Source organism: Micropterus dolomieu, linkage group LG06, assembly GCF_021292245.1.
Source record: "Micropterus dolomieu isolate WLL.071019.BEF.003 ecotype Adirondacks linkage group LG06, ASM2129224v1, whole genome shotgun sequence".
NCBI lineage: Eukaryota > Metazoa > Chordata > Actinopteri > Centrarchiformes > Centrarchidae > Micropterus > Micropterus dolomieu.
The window spans coordinates 1,793,485-1,805,804 of record NC_060155.1 but is presented as its reverse complement, the minus strand read 5'-3'; the positions used below and the strand labels follow the sequence as shown (position 1 = coordinate 1,805,804).

General features: G+C 40.7%; 1 protein-coding gene across 4 annotated transcripts in view; it reads right to left on the bottom strand.

The window, feature by feature from the left end:
• efr3a (EFR3 homolog A (S. cerevisiae)) overlaps positions 1-8,143 on the bottom strand; it is a 254,822-nt gene extending 246,679 nt beyond the window's left edge. Inside the window, exons 1-2 of one of the 4 annotated variants that reach the window (XM_046052401.1) lie at positions 8,032-8,143; positions 7,645-7,771 (exon numbers count right to left, since the gene is read on the bottom strand). In XM_046052401.1, coding sequence (XP_045908357.1) covers positions 7,645-7,654 — 10 coding nt within the window. In that variant the 5' untranslated portion in view covers positions 7,655-7,771; positions 8,032-8,143. Of the gene's footprint in view, positions 1-7,639; positions 8,012-8,031 lie in introns of those variants that run through there. The other 3 variants (XM_046052402.1, XM_046052403.1, XM_046052400.1) reach the window with 3 other exon arrangements.
• Positions 8,144-12,320: the final 4,177 nt, after the last annotated feature.

Sequence of the window (12,320 nt, the reverse complement as noted above, 5' to 3'; positions counted from 1 at the left end):
TTCCAAGTCTTTCATGCGGTGTTTAAATTCACCAAAAGGGATCAGATTTTGCACCTGCAAATCAGTCTGCAATCTGTTCCACGTGGATGGGGCAGCATAACTAAAGGCCTTCTTACCGAGCTCTGTACGGACCATAGGTACAGATAAATACAAGTTACTGGAGCGCAAATTATAGGAACTGATGTTGCATGATATATAAGTGCAAACCTCAAAGCACCATCAGTATCCAACAAAGACAAACATCGGCCAGGCGTATTTCTATAGAGCAGGTCACCGTAACAGAGTGCAGTGAGAAAGTCTGCAGCAACCAAACTCTTCCTGGTTTTCCAAGAAAAACAGGCTTTGTTTCTAAAATAAAATCCTATTTTTAGTTTGAGCTTTTGTACCAGTTTATCAATGTACGACTTAAAAGAGAGCTGATCATCAATTAATATACCCAAATATTTGTACAATTGGACTTGTTCAATCTGCTCACCATGTATAATAAAACATACTTGGAAGACTGTCCAGAGACTTCTTAGATTTTGAAAACAAAGCATAATCTTTGTTTTCTCAACATTCAAAACTAGCTTTAGCTGATACAGTTGAACCTGAACAAGGTTAAAAGCAGATTGTAAATAAGAAAAAGCTTGATGTAAAGTAGCGGCCTTACAATAAATAATGGTATTATCAGCATAAAAATGGAAATGAGCCTGTGGGATGTCTTGACCCAAGTTATTAATATAAATAGTAAATAAAATTGGACCCAAGACAGATCCTTGCAGTACACCACTAGATACATTCAGTGTTGCAGATTTGAGATCGTCAAAATAAAACACACTGAGTTCTGTGTGCCAAATAGTTGGTAAACCAATTAACAGTATGGTCAGAAAAACCAATATCGCATAGCTTTTCCAGTAAAATGCAATGGTCCACTGTATCAAATGCTTTCGATAAATCTATAAAAATGAGCTACACAGGTGTTCTTGCAGTCCGTTGCTTCAATAATGTCATTAATGACCTTCATTGTAGCAGTAGTAGTACGGTGCTGCCTTCGAAACCCAAACTGTAAGTCAGACAAAATATGGTTAGAAACCAAATAGTCCTTTAACTGATCACCTACCGGTGTTTCTAAAACTTTAGCTAAAACTGGTAAATTAGAAATCAGTCTATAATTATCCAAAAGGAAAGGAATCACCTCCCTTTAAAGGGGGAGTACATAGGCCGATGTCCAAATTACTGAAATCTCATTGTTGACCAGGGTTTAAAAATGCAATCATATTTTGTAAGGCACCAGCAACAGCAGAAGGGGGTCTGTAACAGCCAATAACAGTAATATGCTGACTATTGGCTATTTCAAGGTTTAATGCTAAGATCTCAAATTGTTTAACAGTAGATTGAGAATAAGATCCTGATGTTAAATTTAGTCTTAACATAAATTGCAACACCACCACCCTTCTTTGTGATTAATGGCTATAGAGTTTTCCGTTGTGATCGTCCAATGTCATTATCTAAGGTAGATTTAAGTTTAAATTACTAGGACATCTGCATCTGTTTGAATAGCCCATGTCCTGACCAAGTCCATTTTTGGTAATAAACTACAAACATTTAAGTGAATAAAATCAAGACCCCTCCTGGATTTAAAATCTTCAGGAGTACTAAGACTAAGTTAATGTTAGGGCCAGTATTATGAACAGTCAAAACAAAAATTAACAAAACTCAAACTTCCACTCCAATCATTCAGTAATCACACAAGTCAAAGGTGCGTGATGTCATGCGTACTGCCATCTTCATTTGTTTTACATCAGTCTGACAGCCTGAATACACTGAATACTTTCCATACATTTGAATACTTCAAATGTATGGAAATCTTTCTGAGATCACTTTTTAGTTTTTCCAAAAATTAGACAATATTTCTCCAGGAGGTGCAGATACAGAGAGTGCCATGCTAAGTCTGACAGGTCCGACAGTTTGACCGACAAAGCAACACTAACTAAGGGGGGTGTGGTTTCGCGAAGGGTCAATTTTTTTTCTTGTGATTGCTGACTGAAGTCATTTAAAAAAAAAAAAAAACTACTTTTTTGATTGCTTTTTTAATGACCGTTTTACTGTTACTACTTTAGTTCTGCCTTTTTCCTCATTTCCTTTGGGGAAAACAAAGTCATTGGCTCTTTGGGTGAATGGTTTCTCAAATTGCTGGTAATGAAAATGTATGGTTAACACTGCTGATCATATGGGGCTGGAGCTGCAGATCCAATTTTGTAAGAACTGTAAAAGAAGTTCCAGAAAGTGTCACGTTAAATGCCAATTATACAGTTCTGTAGACTGAGGGTCCCACTGGGAAACAGAGAAATTGTTTCAGAATAGAAATGAAGACAATTCTGTCCACCGTCAGTTTACAGCTTTTCTCTGGAAGCAGATTACTCTGTGCAAAATGAGTGAAACACAAAGGTCTCAACACAATAACTGGGAATGTACAAGTGTTTCCCAGTGGGCATCTTTCCATCAGTCCATTTACCTCTGCATATCCAACTATGTGCTCATTTGACTGTTCATTCAGCCTAAATGAGCAGCAGCAGCAGCAGCAGCAGCGAGAAAGTGATGGCGACGGCAGGTTTGTCCTACATAATGACTTAATTGAGGTGGTTAACACTTTGTGGATAATGAGAGCCTCTAGACCACAACAGACCCAGAAGCAAGAGCTACGAAATGGAGCAAAGTACACGCTGCTGCAAACACACACACAAAATCAGTGTTGATTATTAATAGGAGCGACCCTAAACGCAGAACTCCAAATGAATGCAGGCCCATCCACTTTGTCTCTGTGTGACACACACACACACACACACACACACACACACTCTTGTCAAACAATTATAATTCATCACTTAAAAAGACACAAAAATGAAAAACAATAACTAAAAGCTGCAACACCTAATTCAGCATTAACCATAACAGAATATTTGTCCAATTCCATTTCACTTGTTCATGTAAAATGGCGGGATAGCAGTCGTCTTATGTTCATGTGTTCACTTGCACAGACTTCACTCGGTTAAAAACTAGGTAGCCTATAACATTATAAGTCACGGTGGATATTTTACAAGCACGAAACAGGTAAAGCAGATGTGAACACACAGGGTGCCGATGTTGGAGTAGGTCTCTAGTGTGTCCGAGTTTGGGGAGAAGAGAATTCCGAGGAAGGTGCAAAGAATATTTAAAATTTATATTAATAATATGTTCGTGATGATTAAAACCTGCTTTTACATGGCGGTATTATGTGAAAATTTTTTGATTTTTTCTGCCCGGGGCTACAGGGTTTCACAATCACGATGCCTGCTGGATGGACGCTGATGGATGATGGCATCGTCCAACTCTACTATTAAATAGTTTGATAGTATTTTAATATCCTACTGCTGCAATACAGTTATTGTGAAATGTCCACATAAACAATTGCACGTATATTTGAATATTTCTAAATGTATATTGCATGTTACAACAAATACATTTATATTTTCTTATTGGATTGTTGAAATTTTATTCATCCAACACATGATGACAAATACAGAATTCAGAAAAATTTGAATGGAAAACAGATTTCACAGAGTCCTAAATATCCGATTCTGTACCAGTCAAATTTACATGCATGCTGCGCTAGTAGCTAGGACAGAGCTCATACAACCAGGGTGTATTCAGGGAGTCTGACAAAAAGAAACAAGAGAACACAAAATATTTATTGCTACCACAGACACAGGGAGTACCAGGTAGGAACGTCAGCAACCTTTAGCAAAGCCCTTTCAGCCTTGAAAGAAACATATTCATCATGAGAATGGAATCCTCCCCATGCTCCATGAAACAAAGCAAATCTCAAATGAGTCATACGAAGAACACTTGTGCACTGCAGGTCAGTAGGGTGAAGCGCTGTACAAGGACAGTCCATTTACCATTTACAGTTCTTCAAAAGAAAAATCGGAATCTGTTCAGACTTAAAAACAACAGAATCTGCCAAGAAAATTGCAATTGGTGCATCTCCAATGAGAAGTCCTCAATAAATCTCCATTTCCACGACAACTGAGTAATATCCATCAGCTTATGAAAATGTGTGTGATCTGACTGAAAGCTCCAGTTTCTGTTTAAGAAATTCCTATACCTACAGGTGTGTGGTAAAGTAAGAGGGAGGGAGAATTAGATGATGAGAAACAATTGTATTTATTTATTCACCCATTTACTTACTTCAAGTCAATGTAAACATTTTACACATCGTGCAAATACAAAATTTTAATTTATTTGATATTGTCCAGCCCTACGTGCTAGTGATTCTGGGAGGTTTAGCTAAGGCAGATTAATAAAAAAAGAGTAACTGAAAAATCATCTTCATCTCAGCTTGACACACATTAGGCTTGCATTCAATAATGTTCCACAGCCAGAAAACACGAGAACAAATCAGAGAGAATGTCGTGCTTTCCGGACCTTTCCAACCAACAACGATCAGTCAGTTCATGCCATCTGCAGTGTATTTGTCCACGTCACTAACATATTCAGACACACAACTAGCGCCCCATTCTGTTGCATTGGCCCATCAGAGATCGATGTTGAAGGTGTCACATTACCGCTAATGCAATCAGCAGTTTACCACTGGAGTAATTACAGAACTGACACGAGGCCTGCAGGGCTGAACTATGAATTGCATTTGCGATATTATGGCAATGTGATAAAACGAGATTTTGCGCTGCTTACTAGCATCGGAAGCTGCGGGGGAACGTCAGTGTTGTCGGAGAATTACTAAGCTTGTCTATTAAACACGTGAGGCGTCACTTTTATATTCGTTGGCCAACTTTTGAATTGAACCTCAAACTGAGTATTTTTTGTTTGCTTACTGGGATACAGAAAGATGGACTAGGAGATGTGAACTGAGATAAGGACTCATTAATTGGTGGTTGAACTGTGGGTTTTGTATTGAGCGCTTACTGTGTAACACACTGTGGTGAACATAGTTTTTCTAGTGGTCTGTAGGTAGGCCAACATGATATTATATCATTATTTATTGCCATGACTTGACTCAAATTATCTTTCTCATATTATTAAATTTTGATACGTCTTCTCCACCATTGCTCATAATAATTCATGCATCACCTAATTCCATCACAACACAGGCATGACACACAAGAAAGAACAGTGTACGTTTAATCTATCTAATATTGTGTTGGTCATACTATACACTGATTTACTGCTTGTCTGTTTTGAATAATACAGAAGGTAAAGAGCTTAAAAATGAATCGCATATTAAAAATTACAATATTGGTGAAAAAAAAAACCCGCAATTGATTATTTTTGAAAATCGTTGAGCCCTACTGCAGAGTCCTTGAAGCTACAGACAGGGGGGCCTTCTGGGCCACAGACTCATCCTACTTTGTGTGTCTCAGCAGCCAACTGGGTTTCTAACAGAGAATCGTTCTCCAGTAAACAGCAGCTGGTTACCTGCCAGAGCAGCTGCTGGAAGAGAAGAAGAAAGTCCAACTTTCCTAAAATAGAAACACTGTCAAACATGACAGAAATCCCCCAAACTGAAGCTTAACACTTTTCAGGTGGCGGGTGTTCAAGTTTAAATACAAAAAGGCCTGGATATCCCAAAAGTACTATAGACCTCCACAGACTGCTGCATCAGCAGAATGCAAGTCTGATCAAAAATATAAAGTCCAAAATAACTGCTATGGTTTAACTATTAAGTGTAAGCTGTAAACTTGTAAACACTTTTTCATGGGAGAAAAATATGCTACCAACCATTGACAGGAAGTAAGAGCCCTACAACAGGCTGTTTTATTAAGGAAGAGAAAGTAATGGATGCAATCATGTGAGGAAGCTTGTTTTGCTAGCCAGCTGTGAGCTTAAGGATTAAGTGAAAAAGGTCAGTAGTTTCAGTGTGAAGTAGAAACAGCAGCTCAAAACAAATTGTGTTCACATGCTGACGTATAGGGGAGGTGAAGATGATATATGTTAAATATATCATCTTCACCTCCCCTATACGTCAGCATGTGGCAAATAAATAAATGAAAATATAAAAAGGTAAGCTGCCCTGGAAGTAGATCCTGTAAAATGGACACAGAGTCACAGTTAACATTGTTAGTTAGGGAGTTAATAAAAGGTCAGTCGAGCTGCAGAACATACAGAATGTGAACAGCTACAGCAAAACAATAACAATTCAGTGTTCACCTAACCACAAGTTAACTAGCAGTTGCAGAAAGCAGCATTTTTAAGATCAGGTGAATAATGCAATTTTGGTTTCCTTGTAAAAATAAGTTTGTCCACACAAGGACTTCGTCTTGATGTCTGTCCTGATGAGTCACATTACAAACAAAAACCACCAGTATTTGAAGACAAAAAATACAAAACAACCTCCTCAACACACACTCGACAGATGATAGTAAACGCAGCACAGAGATGCCAGCCCAGTAGCCACACTTTCTTCACCGCCACTGACAGAGGCATTAATGTCTGTTTGCACACTTATTTTAGTGTATACAGGATCTCGCTCTCTCTCCCTGGTGCATGTAGGACAATAACACAGAGCAATGACCATAAGGTTTTTTTTTTTTAAGAGTCTAATTTACAACTTGCTGTTGTTATCCGGCTAGATATGCTAACTCCCACAATATCTTTACAACCCTGCCCACACACTTTTCCCGCAGCATGAGGAACTTTCACCTGTCAAGTTCTGGTCTGACTCACTTTACAACACGTGGCAGTGAAGTGCTGACCAAAGCACTTACAAATACTAGCAGTGATCAATAACAGCGGCAGGAAATGTTCCTGAGGCATGTTTGTGCCATAGGCTAGTTGCAATGTTTTCAGAGTGCACATTCAAAATCCCCAACACCCGTAAATACCGCACAACAGTGAGCTTTACCAGGCTTGTCCCATGTGGTCTGGCATCTTCACAACCCAGGTGACTATACTGTATCAGGGCTGCAGCTACCAGTTGCTTTCATCACAGATGAATCCATCTATAAAAGTCTATAAAATGCCAGAAAATAGTGAAAAATGTCACATCACAATTTCTATGGGCCTTCACTAATGTCTTGTGGTACCAGCAGTCATAAACATACATATATTCAGATCTATCTATGCTTTTATATGCGTTTATATACCATCTTCACATGTAACAGTTAGTAAATTGTTAAAACTACGGTTAAGCACTACATTCTTCTGGTGAACAAAGTAAACACAATCCTACTTGAAGGTTTCAAGAATAGTGATTCCAGCTTCTAAAATGTGCTACCAATGCTAAATGTGTTACTTAGTCTTCTATGTAAATTGAACATCTTTGTCAACTTGGGCTCAGGGAAGATGTGTTGGACTTTATTATGACAGGACATTTTAAAAAAGGACCAAATGATTCATCAAGAGACTATTCTGAAGAAGATTAATATACATTATAAACACTGGTTGCAGGACTAACCTACAGGTGACAGAGACATGAGAAGTGACCATGAACGCATCACTGCACTATTCTTTTTTTAACTTCAATCCTGACCCTGTTATAATTAGCCAAGATTGTAACACTGAATGCAACACTCGCACACCCAACGTATAGTGTTATTTCTTTAACATGTTGTCGACACACACACACACACACACACACACACACACACACACACACACACACCTTACCGGCTGGCATTGTGGTGCTAATGTACCGCAGTTCCTCTGTATGCTGAGCACCGATTGGTCCTGGGTTAGTTAGCCTCCATGTAGCTTCTCCTGCTGTTTCACTTCACCTGGCATCGGAATGACGACTCTGTAACGTTAAAATCACCTGTTTGTGTGTTCGTAAGAGACGTTTAACAGCGGGTTTAAGTCAGAACAATAACATACAAAGCCTCTTTAACAGGCTAAGGCTGTCCGCTGTGACACTAACGAACAGTCCTGTAAACACTGATTGTCCAGAGGAATTAGCCTCAGAAGCTAACGTCTCAGTAAAGTCCAAACACTGCGGCGGCTTTAGAGGAAACACACAGAGACATTACAGACGTTTCGGGTGTCAGCCGGTGAACATACCTGTAGGTAAACAGCCGAAGGGCAGATTTAACTCCCTCACGTTACTACAGTGCTTCCTGCTTTACGGTGACAGACAACACGGAAGTGTGAGCGGCAGCAGCTCCAAAAAACCTCCCCCGCTACGGCTCAACATACTGGGACCATGGAGGAGCTGAGTGACAGCTAATTATAGCTGGCTGCGGCAAGGTGTGCAGAAGAATGTTTAAAACTTATTATATGTATTATTTTTATTTTCCTGTTAATCTATATGTGAGTATATCACATTAAGATAGACAGAAATAAGAACAGATGAAAAGAGAAACGTAAAAGAAAATAAGAAGAAGTCTCAAGCAAAGTGACAGTAGTGTGATTAGATATGATACCATCTTCAATAACAACATACACCATAATAGTATGATAAAGTAATTATACTTGGTGTTAGAAATATGAATAGAATGAATAGAAATATGATGTAGTAGCCTACATTATGTAATTTGGCTGGTCAGAGTGATTGGCACAGTCTGTGCTCTCAACCACTCTCATTTAGTCTGATGGTGGTGGCACCTATTTAACATTTTAAAATGTATCATTATTATTATCACATGAATAATAATTGTTTTAACAATAACACCCTTCCATTTCAACCAAACTTGGACATTTGCAGTTATGCAAGAGCAGCAAAACATGTAAATGATGTAAATTTATTTCACATTGCCTGGATTTTAATTTTTTTATCGTATACATTATTAAAGTTCACCCAAATTACAAAAAAGAACAGAAAGAATACTCGCTTCCTTTCTTATTCACTTCAGGAAGGCAGTGTTTTTTGGCCATTATTAGAGAGCTATTAGTCATGGGGAATGACATGCTACAAAGGTTGCTGGCTGGACATGTACTGGGGATGTTGCGGTTGATGGTTTGTGTCCCAATGCTTAGCCCCCACAACGGACAAATTCAAGGATGTATTTCCTGTTTTAATGTGGCCTGCTGTGATGAACTCGCAAGTCAGAGTTCACCTTTGTTCTGCTGTGAACTGTGAATTCACACAGTCGACCAATGGAAACACTGGTGCACTGTTTGGAAATAAAGACGTGATTGTGTGTCCGTTACATCTCGTGTTTTTCCAGGGATGAGCGTGAGCCATTTTCACTAAACAGAAGGCTAGGTTGACAGTGCCTTTAAGAACTATTAAGAAATACTTCCTATGAAAACAGTTTACAGTTACAACAGTAACATACGCTGTTTCTTGAAAGAGTTGTTGCTGCAGAATTATTTTAAAATGGTATAAGCAGTAAAGATTACATTCCAGTCACCTCCACTGTATTGGAGTGGTAGGCAGATCAGATATTCAACTATAATATATCTAAAAAGTTGGACAATAAAACCAAAACTATCTGCATGGAGAGATAGATATTTATATTTTTTCTGCAAAATTTCAGAAAATAAATACAGAGCCCAGTGTTTCATCTTCCAATCCTTAATTTGGTCTGAACAAAATTAAAAATACCCCAAAAGATTGAGTTGTAAACAAACAGCCCCACACTGAAAGTACGCTAAAGTATGTGGAGAGGGGTGTCCATAAACTTTGGGCCATTTGGTATAGTTTTGGCTTTCTCTTTGCTTGCTTTAAAGGGCTTTGCTACAATACTGAGCTATGGTAATTCTGTAATTTAGTCAGTCTTGATGATGTTCAGGGTAGATCATAGGAAGTCATGGCATCATCCTTGTTTCTTTACAGTGTTTTCACTTCTGATCACTCTGTAGCCGTCTGTCTCACATCACAACACAACCCCCACCACAACTGCCATGTTAAGGCCACTCATGCTAAATCTGTACACTCACATGGCGTATTTAATCTTGTTAGGACCACTAGATTGGATCATACGCATGCACACATAGTTAGTTAAATAAAGAAAACAAATAGGACTGCAACATCACTAATGATGGCACAAGAGAATATGTTGTCATTAAGATCACAAATGAGACCAAAACCGGCCAACAGACAGTAATTATCCAGAAGTTAACTAAAAATATCTCTCAGAGCTGATGTGTAAATGTGTGTGTGAAAGTGTGCCGGTTGTGCTTTTTAAGCTCTTAAGGACCTTTGCTGGGCAATCTAATGGACTTAGAGGTGATTAAAGGCTTTGGCCCCACAGATGGTATGCCAAGCGTCTGTTGAAGTCAAATGACTGACAGCAGCCTGCGGCACCCCAGCCTGCCAAAATAAATAAATAAACAAATAACTCTAATGCAGGGACGTCCGCATGTGACAACTGTACGACAGGGGTGGATCTGCACTCTGGCTTAAAATAAAGCTGGGTGGAGGGGGGGGTTCATTACTGACCAACCATCAACAGATTTAGCAGTCACACAGCAGCAAGCATGGCTTCCTTTAGTAACATTAATATTTAACCAGGGAGGTGTTTCACTCAACCTAATGTGATGTATTTACTGTTCAAACCGGATGTAGGGATGTGGGGGCAGGACTTTACAGGGAGGGCTCATTCAAAATATAAACCGATGGAATATCAGTTAGGGAGTGAAAGAAAGCTCATGAGCTAGAATGATTGAAAAAGGTTCTGTGAGGGTTTTAGATGAATCAATTTTTTTCAAACGTTAGTAAAGTAACAGGGATACCCTTTGCCCTCTAACCGCAGTTTGCGTACTGGCTACCTAAAGCTGCTAAACTGCATTTTCCGGGTGGTTTCCCTGCAGTTCAAACCACAGGAAGTGGTAAATGTAGACTTAAAGTTGTAACTGTGTATCTGGCTAAAGCAGCAAAAGCAACATGGACACCTTATAGATTGAAACAATAGCATGTTTAAGAAAGCTTCAGTAATCTTCCCCTTTTCAGTGAGATAATATATTTTGTGAACCTTCTTGTGGGCTCAGGCTGTTTAATCTGTACACAAACAAATGAGGTTGTCAGGCAGCTAGTGGAGTACTGCAATTTACAGTTTATTTTAAAGCTTTGTAAAGAATCAAGCCAGCTGTTTCTCCTGCTTCCACTCATTATGCTAAGCTAGGCTAACCTTGAGTTTGGTGTCAATCTTCTCATCATACTATTGGTAAAAAAATGGAATGAGCTTTTTTTTCTTTTTTTTTTTTTTTTTTTAACCTGTCCTGCCCAGAGAGTATGATGACCTGGATACCATATTGTGCCAGACAGATTTTACTTCAACAAGAGAGTATTAATATACTCCTTTGTCTGTTTTCTTATTTATTTAATTATGTATTGATTTGTCACCAGGCCGGACAGGGGGGCAGACACGGGGATGGGGGGGCACACACAGACAGCACAGAGAAAGGACAAGACCTGTAAGAGAAGGGGGATGGAAGGTGGGGACTATAGGGAAAAGCAGTGGGAAACACCAATTGCAGAAAGCAACGAAACCTGCAATAGAACAGAGAGGGGGGCTTGGGGAGGAGAAAAACAACAACAAACAAACACAAACAAAAACAAACAATAAAAATAATATAACCCCCCCCCCCCCCCCCCCCCCCCCCCCCCCCCCCCCCCCCCCCCCCCCCCCCACCCCCACCCACCGCACCCAGCACCCCACCGCCGTACAGCGAACAACCAAAACGCCCAAATGCCACGCAATCATCAACACCAATGCACAAGTGACGAGCCCAACGCGCACACTGCGTGAGCACGGCAACACCCAATGCCCAGCAGCCCCCTGTGAATCCCGCGTGCGAGGTCGAGCAAACGAGAGAGAGCAAACGGAATAACACGACAGCGAAAGCCAGCGGAGAGAAACACCAGCAGCAAGTCCCAGCCCGGCAGCAAACGCGCCGCACAGGTCACCATCTCACCCCTGGACAGGGGCCCAGTCAAGCACCCCCAAGGAGGAGCACCAAAAACTAACCCAAAGTCCAACAATACCCCGTCCTCGCCGGGGCCCCTCTGGCAGCCCCACTGCCAGGCATGCAAGCCAATCACGACCTACAAGTGAGCCAACCGAAACTATCCCGCTACCAGTCTAACTAGCGGTACACAACAGCCAAGTAATGCGCTGCACAGGAGAGATGCCAGCCGCCGCAAACCGCCCCCATACCCCCCGCAGCCAGGGAGCCCACAGACCTCCACCCACGGCTACATCGTGACCCACACGTTCGCCACTGGACCGAAACCCACCACAAGCATCCCCCCCCGCCAACCCCCACCGCCCGCCCCCTCCCTCCAACCTGGACCCACACGCAGGACCCACAGAGAGGCAGCAAAGCACCGAGCGCCACCCACGCACCGATACCAACAACCGCACAACACCCAAGCAGAGTGGCTACCCACCCCGCAGCAGCGGCAC